The 16,189-nt window shown below is 48.2% G+C and overlaps 1 protein-coding gene across 1 annotated transcript; it reads left to right on the top strand.

Annotated features, from left to right (window-relative positions):
• Positions 1–8,305: 8,305 nt before the first annotated feature.
• On the top strand, positions 8,306–15,784 carry LOC136464803 (uncharacterized). Its single transcript, XM_066463755.1, is given in 16 exon segments — positions 8,306–8,593; positions 8,708–8,947; positions 9,559–9,873; positions 9,996–10,103; positions 10,200–10,392; positions 10,984–11,018; positions 11,020–11,247; positions 11,379–11,508; positions 11,619–11,692; positions 11,809–12,045; positions 12,124–12,200; positions 12,771–12,862; positions 13,950–14,032; positions 14,609–14,680; positions 14,820–14,945; positions 15,424–15,784. Coding segments are annotated over 16 exon segments (2,214 nt in total). The 5' UTR covers positions 8,306–8,434; the 3' UTR covers positions 15,469–15,784.
• Positions 15,785–16,189: the final 405 nt, after the last annotated feature.

Here is a 16,189-nt window from a genome sequence, read left to right as displayed (position 1 = left end):
TGAGCAGTGCCTTGAGCTTGGTGAGGGCTTCTTCGGCCTTGGGGGTCTAAGAAAAGCGTTCGGATTTTCTCAAGAGGCGGTATAGAGGCAAGCCTTTTTCGCCAAGGCGCGAGATAAAGCAGCTCAGGGCCGCAAGGCATCCCATAACCCTCTGCACTCCCTTGAGGTCTCGGATTGGTCCCATGTTGGTCACGGCCGAGACCTTCTCTGGGTTGGCCTCGATGCCACGCTCTGAGACTATGAATCCCAAGAGCATGCCTCGGGGGACCCTGAAGACACACTTCTTGGGGTTGAGCTTGATGCCCTTCTCTCTGAGGCATTTGAAGGCTATCTCTAGGTCATTGATGAGATCACTGGCCTTTCTGGACTTGACCATCGCCCGATGTGCTCGCTAAAGACCTAGGTCATGCATCGCTGGTATGTGGCCCCTGCATTTCTGAGGTCGAACGACATAGTCACATAGCAGTACATGCCGAATGGGGTGATGAAAGAAGTCGCGAGCTGGTCGGATTCTTTCATCTTGATTTGATGGTAACCGGAATACGCATCAAGAAAAGATAGGGTTTCACATCCAGCAGTGGAGTCAATGATTTGGTCGATTCGAGGTAATGGGAATGGGACTTTTGGACATGCTTTATTCAAATCGGTGTAGTCTACACACATCCTCCACTTCCCATTTTTCTTCTTAACTAACACGGGATTAGCTAACCACTCTGGATGGGACACTTCCTTGATGAATCCGGCCGCCAAAAGCTTCTGCACCTCCTTGCCGATGGCCCTGAGCTTTTCCTTGTCGAATCGTCGTAGGCGCTGCTTCACTAGTCTAGAGCTAGCCTAGATGTCTAAGGCGTGCTCGGCGACGCTGGCCTAGATGTCTAAGGCGTGCTCGGCGACCTCCCTTGGTATGCCCGACATGTCCGAGGGACTCCACGCGAATACATCGGCATTCGCGCAGAGAAAGTAGATGAGCATGGCTTCCTATTTGCTGTCGAGGGTGGCGCTAATCCTTAGCGCACGGCCGTTGGAGCAGGTGGGGTCGACCGGGACGAGTTTGACAGCCTCTGTGGGCTCAAAAGTCCTGGCACGACGCTTGGAGTCAGGCGCCTCGCTGCCAAGTCGGTCGAGGTTGACGATGAGGGTCTCGGCCTCCACAAGAGCCTCGGCATACTCGATGCATTCGACATCGTAGTCATATGCATGCTCGTACGTGGACTCGACAGTGATGACGCCATTGGGGCTCGGCATCTTGAGCTTGAGGTAGGTGTAGTTAGGGATCACCATGAACTTAGCGTAGCACGGCTGCCCTAGGATGGCGTGATAGGTCCCCTTGAACCCAACCACCTCAAAGGTGAGGACCTCCTTGTGGTAGTTAGAGGGAGTGCCAAAGCAGACAGGCAAGTCAATGCGCCTGAGGGGTCACGTGCATTTCCCTGGCACGATGCCATGGAAGGGCGTGGCATCGCCTCGGAGCCATGACTGGTCAAGCCCTAGGAGTTCCAGGGTGTTGGCATAGAGGATGTTGAGACCGCTGCCTCCGTCCATCAACACCTTGGTGAGCTGGGTGTTGTCGATGATCGGGTCGACGACGAGTGGGTACTGCCCGGAGTTTGGGACGTAATCGGGGTGGTCATCCCAATCAAAGGTGATCGCCTCCCGAGACTAGTCGAGGTACCAGGGAGTGGCCACCTTAACCGAGAAGACCTCCCAGCGCTCCTTCTTTTGCTAACGCGCCGTGAGGCACGCTGAAGGCCCACCAAAGATCATGAAGGCATTGTACACCTCGGGGAACCCATCGTCCTTGTCGTTGTCCCTATCGCCGGCGTCCCTCTTCTTGGCATCGTCGTTGGGGGGCCCGAGCTTGGTGTAGTAACATCGGAGCATGGTGCACTCTTCAAGGGTGTGCTTCACCGGGCCCTGGTGGTAAGGGTAGGGCCTCTTAAGCATGTCGTCGAAGAGCTCGAGGCCTCTAGCGGGGCCTCAAGGATTTTTAAGATCTATGACTATGACGAGACCGGCCTCGAGGATCTCCTGCTTCCCCTGGTGGCCCTTTTTCTTTTTCTTGGGGAGGTGGGGGGCCGAGGCCCTGGGGGCCTCGTCCCTCCGCTTCCCCTTAGCGTCGTTGCCGGGAAAGATGGCCCCGACAGCCTCTTCGCCTGAGGCGAAGTTGGTGGCGATGTCGAGGAGCGCGGCCGCTGTGGTCGGTATGTTTTGGCCTAACTCTCAGACCAGGTCTCGGCAGGAGGTGCCGGAGAGGAATGGTTGGACAATTTCCGAGTCGTCGACGTGGGGCAACTTGGTGGATTGCTTGGAGAAGCGTCGGATTAAGTCTTGGAGAGACTCGTCCAGCTTCTGGCGACAACTCTTGAGGTCCCAGGAGTTCCCGGGGTGCACGTATGTGCCCTAGAAATTCCCGACGAAGACCTTTACCAAGTCGCGCTAGTTGTAAATCTACAAGGGAGGGAGGTATTCAAGCTAGGCTCGTGCCGAGTCTGACAGGAACAAGGGGAGGTTGCGAATGATGAGCAGGTCATCGTCCACGCTGCCTAGCTAACAAGCCAGGCGGTAATCGGCCAGCCACAGTTTGGGGTTCGTCTCGCCGCTGTACTTTGCGAGGTTGGCCGGTTGCCAAAACCGGGCCAAGAAGTGAGCGTCGCGGATGGCCTTACTGAAGACTCGAGGGCTAGGTGGCCCAGGAGAAGGACTACGGTCCTCCCCGCTGTCATAGCAACCGCCTCGGTGTGGGTGGTAGCCTCGAGTGGGCCCATCGTTGTCGTGGCGCCATCGCCTGCTGACCACATCGTGGTCGCCTTGCACCTTGCGTCGGTCGCTGAGACAGTCGTGCACCGAGGGGGCCTTGTTGGCTGTCGGTGCGCGAGTAGGCTCGGGACGAACCGAGGCCTCTCTATCCAGTCGAGGCGGTGCCGTGGGTAGTTCTGAGGCGCCTCCACGCCGTCGAGAGGCAGAACTTTTGGCCTGCTGTACCATGGCGGTCTCGAGGAGGTCTCGGAGCTCGCCATGGACCCGTCGCCCCTCTGAGGTAGAGGGCTCGAGCATTGTCCGGAGTAGCATCGCTACTGCCGTGATGTTCTAGCAGGCGCGATTGAAGATAGGGGGTTGTTCACCCCCTACGTCATTGTTGATGCGGTGGTGGACGTCGCGAGCCCTCCGCGGGGCTACTCCGCCATCACCGTGACCCCGCTGCTCTTGCTCGAGAGTGTCTCGGAGCTGCTGCAGAAGGAGTCAGTCTTGTTTGACCTTGGCCTGAAGCTCACGGAGCTGCTCCAGGTCTAGGCGTCGAAGTTCCTCGGGGGCGGGGTTCCCGTTCCGCGCTGCCGGAGGCTCGACGCGTGGAGGTGCGGGGTTGCCTGCCCTCTCGCGGGGCGAGAAGCGACTGCCTGCCCCTTCGTCCTCATCGCCCACGCTTGGCATCCCAAACTCAATGTGGAAGCACTCACGAGTGGGATCGTAAGTGCCTTCGTCGTCGGAGTCGAAGTAGCCGAAGCAGTAGTCGCTCGCGGCCATGAAGCGACGCATGGCTTCAGGGTCGCGAAGCCTGGAGATGTCCGCTCCGGCCCACGTCTCGTCCTCCTCCGAGGAGTCAGTGTGGGTGTGGGTCGAGGTTGTGGCGATGAGGTCGAGGGCAAAACATTGGTGGCGTCCTGAGGGCTCCACGTGAGCGGAAGCATAGGTGGAAGCATAGGCGGCGGCGACATTGCTCAACCCGAAGGGGTACGGGGATGGTGCCATCACCGGGCTCTGCTCCGCCGGAGTCGACTCCTCGGGAGGTGGCGGGGCAGAGCTTGATGATGGGGCGTCGCTGTGCGCCACCAGCGTCTTTCCCTCGCCCAGGCTTAAGCTAGATAGGTCCCCAACCAGGGACTCCATACCAACAGCCGGGTATGGGATACCGGCGGAGCGCGGAGCGTCGCCCTAAACTCACGTGGTGTCGGGGTGGTCCCGCTAGCATCATGCCTGGCGAGCGTGACGAGAGTGGCGGCCTGGGCGCCGCCTGCGCCTAGGCTGCTGGTGCGTGATGTCGTCGTCGGTCGGTGGGGCTCTGGGTATGAGGAGTACCATATCGTACTCACGTCCTAGAGACATGAACTCTAGGCTCCTGAACTAGATCACCGTGCTGAGATGCAGTGGTCGCACGGGGTCTACCATCCAGAACTTGTTGGGATGACTAAGCTGACACGCAGTATGGCCCCTACCTGGCGCGCCAACTGTCGGTGTTTTGGACCAGCGAGCCCTCAACCGACTAGTGAAAGTGTACTGCGTGCCCCTAATCTCGGATGGTGATGCAAAGAGACACAAGGTTTATACTGGTTCAGGCAGTAGGTGCCCTACTATAAGCACCTCGGTGTAAGGAATACGAGATCGCTCTCTCAGACTAGACGTAGGGCACCTACTGCCTGAACTAGTATAAACCTTGTGTCTTTTTGTATCACCATCCGGGATTAGGGGCACACAGTACACTTTCACTAGTCGGTTGAGGGCTCGCCGGTCCAAAACACCGACACAAAGCCTTCCACTCGAAAGCATATTACTCGGTGGTCATACTGGTTGCCAAGAAGGGCGCGCATATTCAGGTCGGACCAACATAGAACATATGAAACTTCATCGGTTCAACTTCACGCTACTCGGCATGGGATGCCGGCCCTCCAACTTGGCTCTTAGATTTCAGCCGACAAGCTACAAGCAAGCTGTCCAAGCTATCCATGAGTTGTCCGAGTCACACGCAAGCGGGGTGAGCTGTAAATCACCAAACACAAAGCAAGACACAAAGCCTACAGCAACATGCAAGAAGACGGCAAGCTTGAAGCTGTTGGGAGATTTAAATCATACGTACGTACACGCTCTCACGACAGGCATACACGTACATGCTCATCCATCTACTTGATACCACGCCACTAAGCTCGGGGCTCGGCCATTGTCACAGCTTACTCGGCTTCACTCCAACTACGCTCGGGAGCTTAGATTCAAGGATGGAAGGCCAAATTTACAAGCATTCAACCACTCGACGATAAGTGGTCATTAATCATTATCTTCGAGGGGTTACTCGGCTGCACCCTTGAGAATATTTACAAGATCCTATAGTCGACTCCGAGTAGTCGGCTTTAGACTCGGGGGCTACGGGATACATATCTTTAGAGGATGCATTCAAATTTCTTTGACAAGAAATTGCAGACAAGACCCTCCAACTCTTTATTCCAAACAGCAAGAGGCTTGAGGGTTACACTCAGTGAGTGCACTTTTCCAGAAAGTGCACACCATTCTAAGATTCCAAGAAGCACTACATGGTTTTACTCAAGAAAGCACTCGGACAACGTTTGTTTCTACTCGGCGAGACCTGGAGAAACAAGATGGCTCCCAAAGTTCAACCATACTATGCCCGGGGGCTTGTGGGACATAGTCCCCGGGTATCCCTACAAGGAAGAGAGAAGATCTAGTCCGACTAGAATTTTCCACATGTAATCCTAGTAATATTGCTATCCTGTAATCCTACTAGGACTCCTCTATTATAACCTGACTAGAAGACTTGCCTCCTATGGCTATATAAAGGAGGACATGGCTCCCTAGATCAGAAGAGGCCATGACACACAATCATACAAATTAATCCAACGCAACAGGCTACACGCCGATTGGATGTAAAGGCTATTACTCGATCACGAGGGCCTGAAGCAGTATAAATCGTTCGTCTCTTTGCGTTCATCGTCGAGTTCCACATACATCGAAGCCCACCAATTATCGTCTCGAGTAACCTCGTGACTGAGTTGCCGGTCATCAAACACCGTCACTCATGATTGACCATAGTACAACACAATATTCCACATTCTTGACCTAAGAAATTACTCTCTCCGTCCCAATAAAAGTGTCAGTTGTAGGACTCAACAGCGTGTACCAAGACCAGAGGTAAAAGACCATAATACCCCTAGCACAATGCTCTTCTCTCTCTTGCGCTCCTCCGTTCTAATCCAGATTCAACTCCGTGCGGCCGTGCCTCCTCCTTACCCGGTGGACGCAACTCTACGCCGGTCGCTCTCGTCTTCGACGTCGGGCCGCACACTCCGCCTCAGATCGACGTCGAGCCACATGCTCCGTCTCCTTTGCCCGCGCCGTTGCTGGAGAAGAGGAGGGGGACGGAGGAGGAGAAAATGAGGCGGCGGCTTGGGCGGCGCTGCGGATCCCGCGTGGGGCCGCGTGACCTCACCCCGGGGCTGCCTCTGCCTCCACGACGATCGAGCCGAGGCGGAGCTCATGGGAGGAAGCCGCTAGATCCGTCGACAGTGTAGAAGAAGAGGAGGAGGTCGCCAGATCTTGGCGGAGGAGAAAAGGGGGGGGGGCGCCTCAGCCACTCTACCTCTGCGCGCGGCCGTCTTTGCCTTCTCCCTAGGCCCCCAGGCTGGATCTGGCGGTGGCCATGGCGGGCTAGAGCTCGCGATGGCCATGGCGGTGGTTGACGTTGTGTGGAGCTGCGCGCGGGTGCGGGCTATGAACTCCGCCTTGACATCGCCTCTGCCTCCGCATCAGGGCGCGCCGCCGCTCCGCCTCCACGTTGGCCACGCCACCATCTCCGTCTCCGTCTCCTCCTTCGCGTCGGTGTCAGTGTGTGTGTTTTCTTTTTTGAGAGAGCGAAAGTGAGGAGGTGAACACGGTGAAGGGATAGCCTGCAGCCTACAGAGGACAGTGGTAGCCATGGACCATACCTAAAATGACATATTTTTTGGACACCGTTCGAAAGGCTACAACGACACTTTTGTTGGGACAGATGGAGTACTTTTGTGTGAACTTAATTTTTTGCGTATATCCTGTAGTTACAGTATTCTTTCCTTGATCACGCATTTCATCAAGACATCTCAAGCATCCATTTACCTATGTTCACATTAGGAAAAAATATTATACAAAAATTCACACATTTCACTTTGTCACACTAAAAGACGCTACACAATAATACACTTTAGCGCCAACATGTCGAACACATGCCATGTTACAAGAAAAAGGGAAAGATTCATTGTCGTATGCATGATACAAAGACATCTTAATCACATGGTACGAAGGTACAATAACTAGTCATGTTCAGTTGAACAAAGACATCTTAATCATGGATGCATGTTACACATGTGAAATACGTGCTACGGCACGGTGGTAAAAAAAAAAACATATACGTCTGTCACAGCCCAGAGAAAAACCTTACAACTCACATGAGACCTACACTTCTACATATGGTACATTAAAAAAAAACCAGTTTTTTTTTGAGAAAAAATTTCCAGCTAACAAAACAGCGAACTCGTCGAAGAGAGAGAGAGAGAGAAGTCAAGATGTCAACGGGGAATTCCCCCTCGGGGGACAGCTTCCCATCCCCGTTCCCGTGGGGCAAAAATTTCCCATCCCCATCCCCGTGAATGCCAACGGGGGAAGTTCCTCACCCATCCCCATCCCCTGTGCGGGGATTTTATCCCCACGGGTCCCCGTCCCCGTCACAAAATCCAGCGAGACAGAGAAGACGGGGGGGGGGGGGGGGGATGGAGGATCTGGGGGAGTAGGCACGAAACGGAGAAGAGGGTGAGGTACCGCGAGACCCGGTCGACCAGCTGAGCCGCCGTCGCTAACGGAGGGGAAGAGGTGATGCACCGCGTCCAGGGGCAGCCACCACTGAGCGCCGCCGCCGACAGAGAGGAAGAGGCGACGGGCGCTGTCAGGGCCAGGAATCGGGCGGAGCCGGCGAGCCGCAGGTGGAGAAGAGAGGAGCAGGGGCCAGTGGTTCAAGCCGGCGTGCACGGGATTGAACGTGGTGGGGTAGCCGCGCCGCTGGGCCACCCACCCTCTCCCTTGCTGGAGCGGCCGCGCCGTCGGGGGCCGGCCGTTGCTCGACCGATGAGAGGTGGAGGGAGTGCGAGACTACGAGACTAACTGAGAGCGAGAGGGAGTGCGGCGGCAGGGATGCAGAGTAGGAGACTGAAGAGCCATGTTTTTCTATATATATGTGGCATTCTTTGTTGGGCTTTGTTGGGCTGAGGGTCCATCAGGCTGTGAGGAAGCGGGGACGTGGGTTAACAGGGGACGGGGGACAGGCTCCCAGACCTGCCCCCGCCAGACCCGACGGAGAATGATTTTCTCCTATTTAGTTCCCCTGTGAAGATACATTTAGTTTCATTCTCATCCCCTAATACGAGAATTCCTCGCGGAGAATCGGAGATCGGTCTCCATTGACATCTCGAGAGAGAAGAAACCAACATGAAGTGGCCCAAGAATACCTGAAGAAAACACGGGGCCATAAAAGGTCCAAACTGTAAGAGCCCATCTACGATCCGGTCCACCAATCCAGAATCCAGCCGGAGTCCAGACCCGCCGAGCCACGGCGACGCCGACGACGCGAGCGAGCGAGCAGACCTAAACCTCCGAACTCCTCTCCGCCGCCGCACCCGCAGCAATCATGTCGCACAAAAAATCCCGCGGCCGGGGCGGGCGAGGCGGTGCCGCCGCCTCCGGCGACGGCCATGAGGACCTCGCGCGCCCGCCCCCACTCCAGGCGGTCCTCCTCGCGGACAGCTTCACGCTCAAATTCCGCCCCATCACCCTCGAGCGCCCCAAGGTACTCGACGCACTACCCGCTTCCCAAATCCCACACCAGCACTATCTCGTCACCGGCGCTCGAGCTTCGCGGCTCCTCTGAACGAGCTCTTGCTCCGCCGCTGTCTCTTCGCAGGTGCTGCTGCCGCTGGTGCACATGCCGATGATCGAGTACACGCTCACGTGGCTGGAGTCTGCGGGGGTGGAGGACGCCTTCGTCTTCTGCTGCGCGCACTCGCACCAGGTCAAGGAGTACTTGGAGAAGGCCGGGTGGGCTGGTAAGTCTGGGCCCGGGAGCATGGCCGTCACGGCCGTCGAGTCCCACGACGCGATTAGCGCGGGCGACGCGCTCCGCGTCATCTACGACCGCGGCGTGGTGAGTGCTCAGTCCTGCTTCCCTGTTGCGGATTATGATGGCAGCGTTATTATTGATTTTAGCTTTAGTTTTTTTGTATGCCTATCACATTGGATCTTCTCGTTGAGTTTATTACTGATGATTCCCAACTGATATAGCAAGGTGGTCTGAGACTGAACTCGGTAGTCATATTTTGGGTCGCTTGTTTCAGTTCGTTTATAAGAAAGTGTGAATGGTCTTCCATGTTGGTTGCCTCAGTAGAGGGGGCACCAGGAGTGCATCAAAACCACCCTATAGCACCAGTGAAAGAGACAATTGTTTGTAGCATTTCTCCTAATCAGCATATATAGTAATACAATTTGCTTCTGAAGCTACTAAATAGAAAATAAACACACCTTTTTTATTTTCGTTTTGGCTTGTTTTGCTAGTTTGTTGACATCCTCTTTGAAAAACTTGACTCCAGTCTAGCTCAACTTATACGAAGCCTAAGCACTAAAATATGTGATAACTTTACAATAATTATGGATTAATATTATGTGGATCCAGTGGGACTCAGGCATTACCATGCTTATATGTTCATGTAACTCCATTTGCAGTTTCAGTTGTTTCATGCATCCATCCTTCAATTGTAGATACACGGAGATTTCGTTCTCATCAGTGGTGATACGGTCAGTAACATGAGCTTGAAGGATGCTCTCCAGGAACATATGGACCGGAAGAAAAAGGACCCACTTGCTGTTATGACTATGGTTATAAAGCATTCAAAACCTTCTATTCTGACACACCAAACTCGTCTGGGTAATGATGAAATTGTTATGGCGATAGATCCTGAGACAAAGGAGTTACTTTATTACGAGGACAGGGCAGATAACTCACACTTGTATATTACAATTGATAAGGATATACTGAACAATAATCCTACTCTCCAGCTGCATAATGACATGGAGGTTTGCTTTCAAACTCTACAGCTCAACAGTTGATATCTTCTTTTTCGTGATCTGTTTCTGCTAATATTGTTGCTTATGTATGTCTTGTTTTATTTTGATCATCTTCATTTCTTACCTGTCAGGACTGCTATATTGATATCTGCTCTCCAGAAGTCCTAAGTCTTTTTACAGATAACTTTGATTATCAGCATCTTCGGCGTCATTTCGTGAAGGGCTTACTAGTTGACGATGTAAGACAATTCACTACTGTTTGACCACACTATGAAAAAGAACATATGCTGTTTGCCTGTTCTGCAACAAAGTAACGGCCTTACCAATTCTTTCAGATTATGGGATACAAAATCTATACTCATGAATTACGCTCTGGATATGCTGCAAGGATTGATAATTTCAGGAGTTATGATACCGTGAGCAAAGATGTAATTCAAAGGTGGACATACCCTATGGTGCCTGATGTAATATCAAGTCGTGATTGCTCAGAAAGTAGACTTCATAGGCAGGGAGTATACAAGGCATCAGGTACATGCAGTGTTTAGAATTTTGTACAGTAGGTCTATTTCTAGACACTTTCTATTGACTTATTGTTCCTTGGTTCATGCTTCCTTTAAAGCAAGATATTTGAAAGTCCAGAACAATATTTCTATTTGTTATGTTTTTTATTTTGCATATTTATTTGCATTAACTATTTGCTTGCTTCAAAATGTGTAATAATCTAAATTTTTAGTTTGATATCTGGTCTTACGAAATATGTTATTCTTTTAGACATTTTACTAAGCAATGCATAGAATAGGTCAAATTAGTTTATGTGCCTCCTGCAAACAATAAAAATCTGCTTCTGATACATATGTTTATTGTCCAAATGTCCAACTGTACATGCACTTAGCTTACATAATTATTTCCAAGGAAACTATATTGTTTGGTCTTGTAAACTGAACTATTATAGATGTTTAGCTAGCTTTAGAAAGGATTTTGTATTCTGCTGTTAGACTGTATTTATATTTCTTGGGTACTCTTTTTTGCCTCCATTTTTACCTTATGAATCTTCTATTATTCTGGTGATCAATTCCATTATTCTCTGCACATCTTTATTCTGCATGTTTTTTTTAGCAGATGTAACATTGTCACCTTCCGCACAAATTGGTGCAAACTTCTGTTGTTGGTAGTGTGACTAGTATTGGAGACCACTGCAAAGTATTAAATTCAGTTATTGGGGAGGGCTGCAAGATTGGGAAAAATGTTTTGATTAACGGCTCATTCATATGGGACAATGTCATAATCGAAGATGGATGCAAAGTTAGTAACTCTTTAGTCTGTGATGGTGTTCATTTAAGAGCTGGTGCTATTGTTGAACCTGGTTGTGTACTGTCATTTAATGTAAGCTGCTACAGTATTGACATTACCATGTCAGAAGCTTTTCCTCCATTAGAAAAATGCAATAATCTGCCTTTTTTTAATCTTGTATTCTTTCTGTGTTGAGTACATCCTGAACTTGTTTTCTTATTCAGGTTGAAGTTGGAAAGAATGTTGTTGTGCCTGCCCACTCAAAAGTTTCATTACTTCCTCAGCCTTCCAATGAAGATAGTGATGAAGAACTTGAGTATGCTGACACCAACTCAGGAATTACAGATAGTCCACGTTAGTCTGCAGACCCTAAAATTTTATTTGATATTTATGCCGGACTATTCATTTTGTTGTGGACCTGTAACCTACATGTTCTACTTGGTGAACTGGTTTCTTCCTTGCAGCATTTTCCAGTATGAGGAGTAATGGTGATCAATCAACTGTTCCTTTGGAAGAAGATGAGTCGGGAACATCTGAGGTTTCCTTCTTTTCTTATCTGCCTTAGTGATTTAGTTTGGAACATTCATGGAATTATGTTGTCGAATGTGGGGAACTGCCATGATCTTTATAACTGTTCATGATGTCACCAATTAGACTGGTACCTGTGGTGTTGTCGGTTACGTATGGACAAGCGTTGATACTGGGATCGTGGAAGAATGGAGACAATCGATTGCCCCGATTCCTAAAGAAAAGCTTGAAGAGCTGCGGCATGCTGTGTCTGATGATGATGGGTCAGAAGATGAATCCAACAATCCGACTCTACCAGATAAAGATGATTCGTCAGACAGTGTGGTTGAGGATGATGATCATATTTCTAAGTTTGAGAAAGAGGTTATTACATATATGTGATTAAGAAATACGTACTCCCATTTCTTGTTGCCCATTTACTGAATGGTTTTCCCTGTTTAGGTGGAAGAGACGTTCCAGCGAGCTCTGGGTGGCGGCGTTAATCGTGATAATTTGATACTAGAGATTAATGGCCTAAGGTGCAAAATCGTTCCTCTCTTATCAGGCACATGTAAAAACTGGAAAGCACTAAGGACCTGCCTTTGTAGGTGGCGGTGGAAGTTTGGATTGAACTGAGTCCAAAATATTACTTGAACAATCATCCTTGTCCAGGCCTTAAGTATTTTAAATTGACACATGAAATAATCAGTCTCTTAAATACGCTTTTCTGCTGTTAGTTAATCTAAATCTCCCTTTTTCTTACCAGCAATGTAAGAAGGGGAAAATGGGCTTTTATAGCAGAATGTACTTTAGTTATTTAAAACTGAATGTTGGATCAACAATGTATTGCCTGCCTGCGAATTTTCTCTACATGTTATTGGAACTTAGGAAGTTTGTTGATTTTATGGCGTACCGGATCTCATTGATTTCTTTTCAGATGACTTTACTATGTAATGGTTTGGTAGATGCAGTTTTCTCCATCCAGTTTCATCTTTTGCAAATTGACAATCAATGATAGGCTATATTGTTTGTGCAGGTTTATCAGTTCTGTCATTATAGTAACCAATGTTCGATTGCACTGACTATGGTATACAATGCTTATGTTACAGGTTAGCCTACAGCCTTCAACACGCAGATTGTGCTGGAGCTGTGTTCTATTCTGTCATGAAGAGTGCATTAGTGGCTGCACAATCTACTAATGGTAGGTTTTTATAGATATTAGAAGTATTATGAATCCATGACGACTGTAAAGTTGGGAATTGTGTGAATCTCAGAGATTTGGCTGTTTTTACCTAATAGAATAGGTCTACCTTGCAGAAGATATTATCCTCTTATCCACCTCGAAATGGTCATAGGAAAATGCCTTTATTGTTGAGTATGTACTACCAAGCAGAAACTAATTTCTTTTGGTTCTTTTATTTACTTTGATGGCATTATGATGCTGGTTGTGCTTCGTGTTAACAGCAACAAATCATCACATATGGAAGCTACCTCTGTCTATTATGTTTTGTGCGTATACAAGTATGGAACACCACTCACAAGTTCACAAGTCATTACTTGTTCCTCATAACCTAACCCTAGTATAGTAGCTATGGCCACCCAGGACTCCAATTATGGGTCCATATTTGCATGATCCATGCCAACCTTTGAAATGCTTTCAGAGGCAGTTTCCTTGTCCAGTGCAGCCCTTTTTTTTTACAAACTTAAGGCTATTTGGTAAGCAGTGTTATGTTATTACTCTATGTGCTGAATCTAAGCTGTGCTCTGTTGGGTGAAGAATACAATCTAAGTATGTTTTCTCGAATATCCAATCTAAGTATGTAGCCTAACATAATCATTGCCAAAATCCATTTGCACACACTGCTTTTAAAACCTTTAGCTAGTTTAAACCATATTGGCTTATTCCTAGTAATCTTTCTTCACAACCTAGATTTGTTTTATTTGGTTGATGTACGGTCTTTAGAATACTTGAGCAGATCTGTCCAATGATTTTCCTTGTGGTCTAACACGTGGTCTGCGCTTGAATATTAATGCAGTGGCACATTGAAATTAATGAAAGCAAATAATTCGGTTAGGTTTTTATGTTTTTGTCTAAACCTGTCCAGTTTTCTGTCATTTAAATCCCGTTTCCTTTCTTTTTGGTGGCCAATTTGCATAATTTATTTACAAAATGGAGGTAGCTTTTACTTTTTAGTGGAGTTTTGTTGTTTATTTCTTATGTTTAATGCTTGCTAATCTGACAATGATTACCCAAAGCTTATTTTTCCCTACGGTCCCCTCCTTTTCAGATACTCTTCTAAAGACAACTGCTGATGCACTTGGCAAGTGGAAGGATCTTTTGCGCAATTACACCAAGACAGTTGATGAGGAGGTATATGATTCAGTATATTACTGACTTAATACCTTGAACCATAAATGGATTAGATTTGCTGAAATTTCAAACATTATCCCTGCATAGATGCTTCTGCATGGTTGAGTACCAATATTACCTTCTAGCAATGATTCTGGTCATTCTTCGAGTTTATCATAGAATTATTACATGAAAGGCTTCTAGGATTGCTTGGCTCACCTCTCCAGTGGCACCTGTGTAAAAAATTATGCTATCTGGTTCATGTCTTTAATACGACAACAAAGCCTTTTAGTCCCAAGCAAGTTGTGGTAGCCACAAAGTGTAGTTGATAAATGAGGTTTTAGGGAACAACTTTGTAATTAGGTAAAAAAGGTGAAACATCCCCTATTTGATCTGATGATATGTTGATCTCCAGTTCTGCATCATCTTGTTTGGTGGGCATGATGACTCTTGGAAAGGCCTCTCCTGCAATTGTAAAATTTCATGGGCCTGTTTGAAAGAAATTGCTGTCTAATTTAATTTTGTGACTTATTGGAGTGTATTTCTCCTTTGATTCTTGCCATGGCTAAATAAATCATTTCTTGGGTACTGCTATAGATGGAGATACTTTTAAAGTTTGAGGAAATGTGTCAAGAGACCACAAAAGAATTTTCTCTGCTGTTTCCAAAGGTAACGCCTACTTCTCTGCAGAAGGGTTCCACAACATTTTTGTACACCACGAACAAGAAATCGATTTGTTTAGACTGCTGAGCATATGCTGTACTTGAACCTTTGTGACTGCTTTTCCTTAATCTGCTATTGAACACAGATCTTGCCATACCTCTATGATACAGAGGTAGTAAGTGAAGATGCAATTTTGAGATGGGCGGAAGAGAAAGAACATGCTGATGAGTCTGATAAAGTATTTGTTAAACAGTCAGAGGGCTTTATTAAGGTACATGTCCTGCACTAAATGTAGTTTTTTGCCCTGTTTCTGCACATGGTTTCACAGAACCAGTTGAAGCTAACACATTCACTTATAGTTCCTTTGATCTTTTTCTCTTGTTGCACAGTTTCAGTTCTAGGAAGAGTTTTCCTATAGCCATAGAATTGTTGCACCTGACCACGTGAATGCTACTGGTTTAAATTTTGCTAACTTGTGTTTATGGAATCATCTGACTTGGTGGCATTAGTATCTTCTCTGCTGAATCTGTCTCATCCATGGGGTAGACATTTGCGTGTGACTGATTTAGTTTTAGCTCACTTGTGTTCATGGAACCATCTGACTTGGTTTTAGTGTTATATATACATATTTTTGTCTGCTGTGCTTGTGTCTTCCATGTGGGTACGCATTACTGAAATCCAAACATGATGATATCTTGTCATGATTGCCTTCATTCAATTGATTTTCTGCTACTTGTTACCCTACTCAGTGGCTCAAGGAAGCTGAAGAGGAGGATGACGAAGAGGAGGAATAACCCTGGAGATGTCACTCTAATTCTTTCATGCATTGCGAGTTCAGAATCCGATTTGAGTGGTCTCCTGGTGAGTTTGCGACCAGCAAGTTTTGTAACCTGTAATTGTTTGTACATCAAGTCATCAACACAATACAATTGTTTGTACCGCAACCGGTGGAGAGTACCAAGGAGCAATCTGGCGATTGAGGCGTGAATGAATCAAAATGATCCCATTGTAGATGACATACTATAAGTGTACCATCTTTGCTTGGTTGACGCTTGGGCGAAGTTTTCGCCACATTTGTTTAACTGCCCATCATCTGTTTCTTTGCACCCAGCCCAGCACTTGCACAAATCTTTAATAAAAGCTTGTTTAGATATGGCCCCCCCTTTTCTCTTTTTTTTTTTTCCGCTGAGAAATGTAGTGGGGAAGAAAGCAATGGAGGCTTCTTCCCCGAAAGGCCCCAGTGGATCATGTGGGTTGCGTAGATCCGGCACTAATCTTACCTCAAAAGGGGCACGGTTTGCTTAAAGTACGCTCTTTTGTCCCCAAAACCTTTGATGTTTTTTTTGCCCTAGACTAGATCCCTGATAGCCTTGCCTGCTTTTTGAAACAACCCAACAATGGGCAGCAAAATCAATGGCCGATGTGGAAAGAGTAAAAAACCAGAAGGGCCCTGGGGGAACTAAAGAGGAAAAGCCGGCAGGTGTGAGCAGTGGAAGGTTGCATGCACACTTTCAC

This window comes from Miscanthus floridulus, chromosome 7, assembly GCF_019320115.1.
Source record: "Miscanthus floridulus cultivar M001 chromosome 7, ASM1932011v1, whole genome shotgun sequence".
NCBI lineage: Eukaryota > Viridiplantae > Streptophyta > Magnoliopsida > Poales > Poaceae > Miscanthus > Miscanthus floridulus.
The sequence above is the reverse complement of the archived record's forward strand: the minus strand, read 5'-3'. Positions and strand labels throughout refer to the sequence as shown.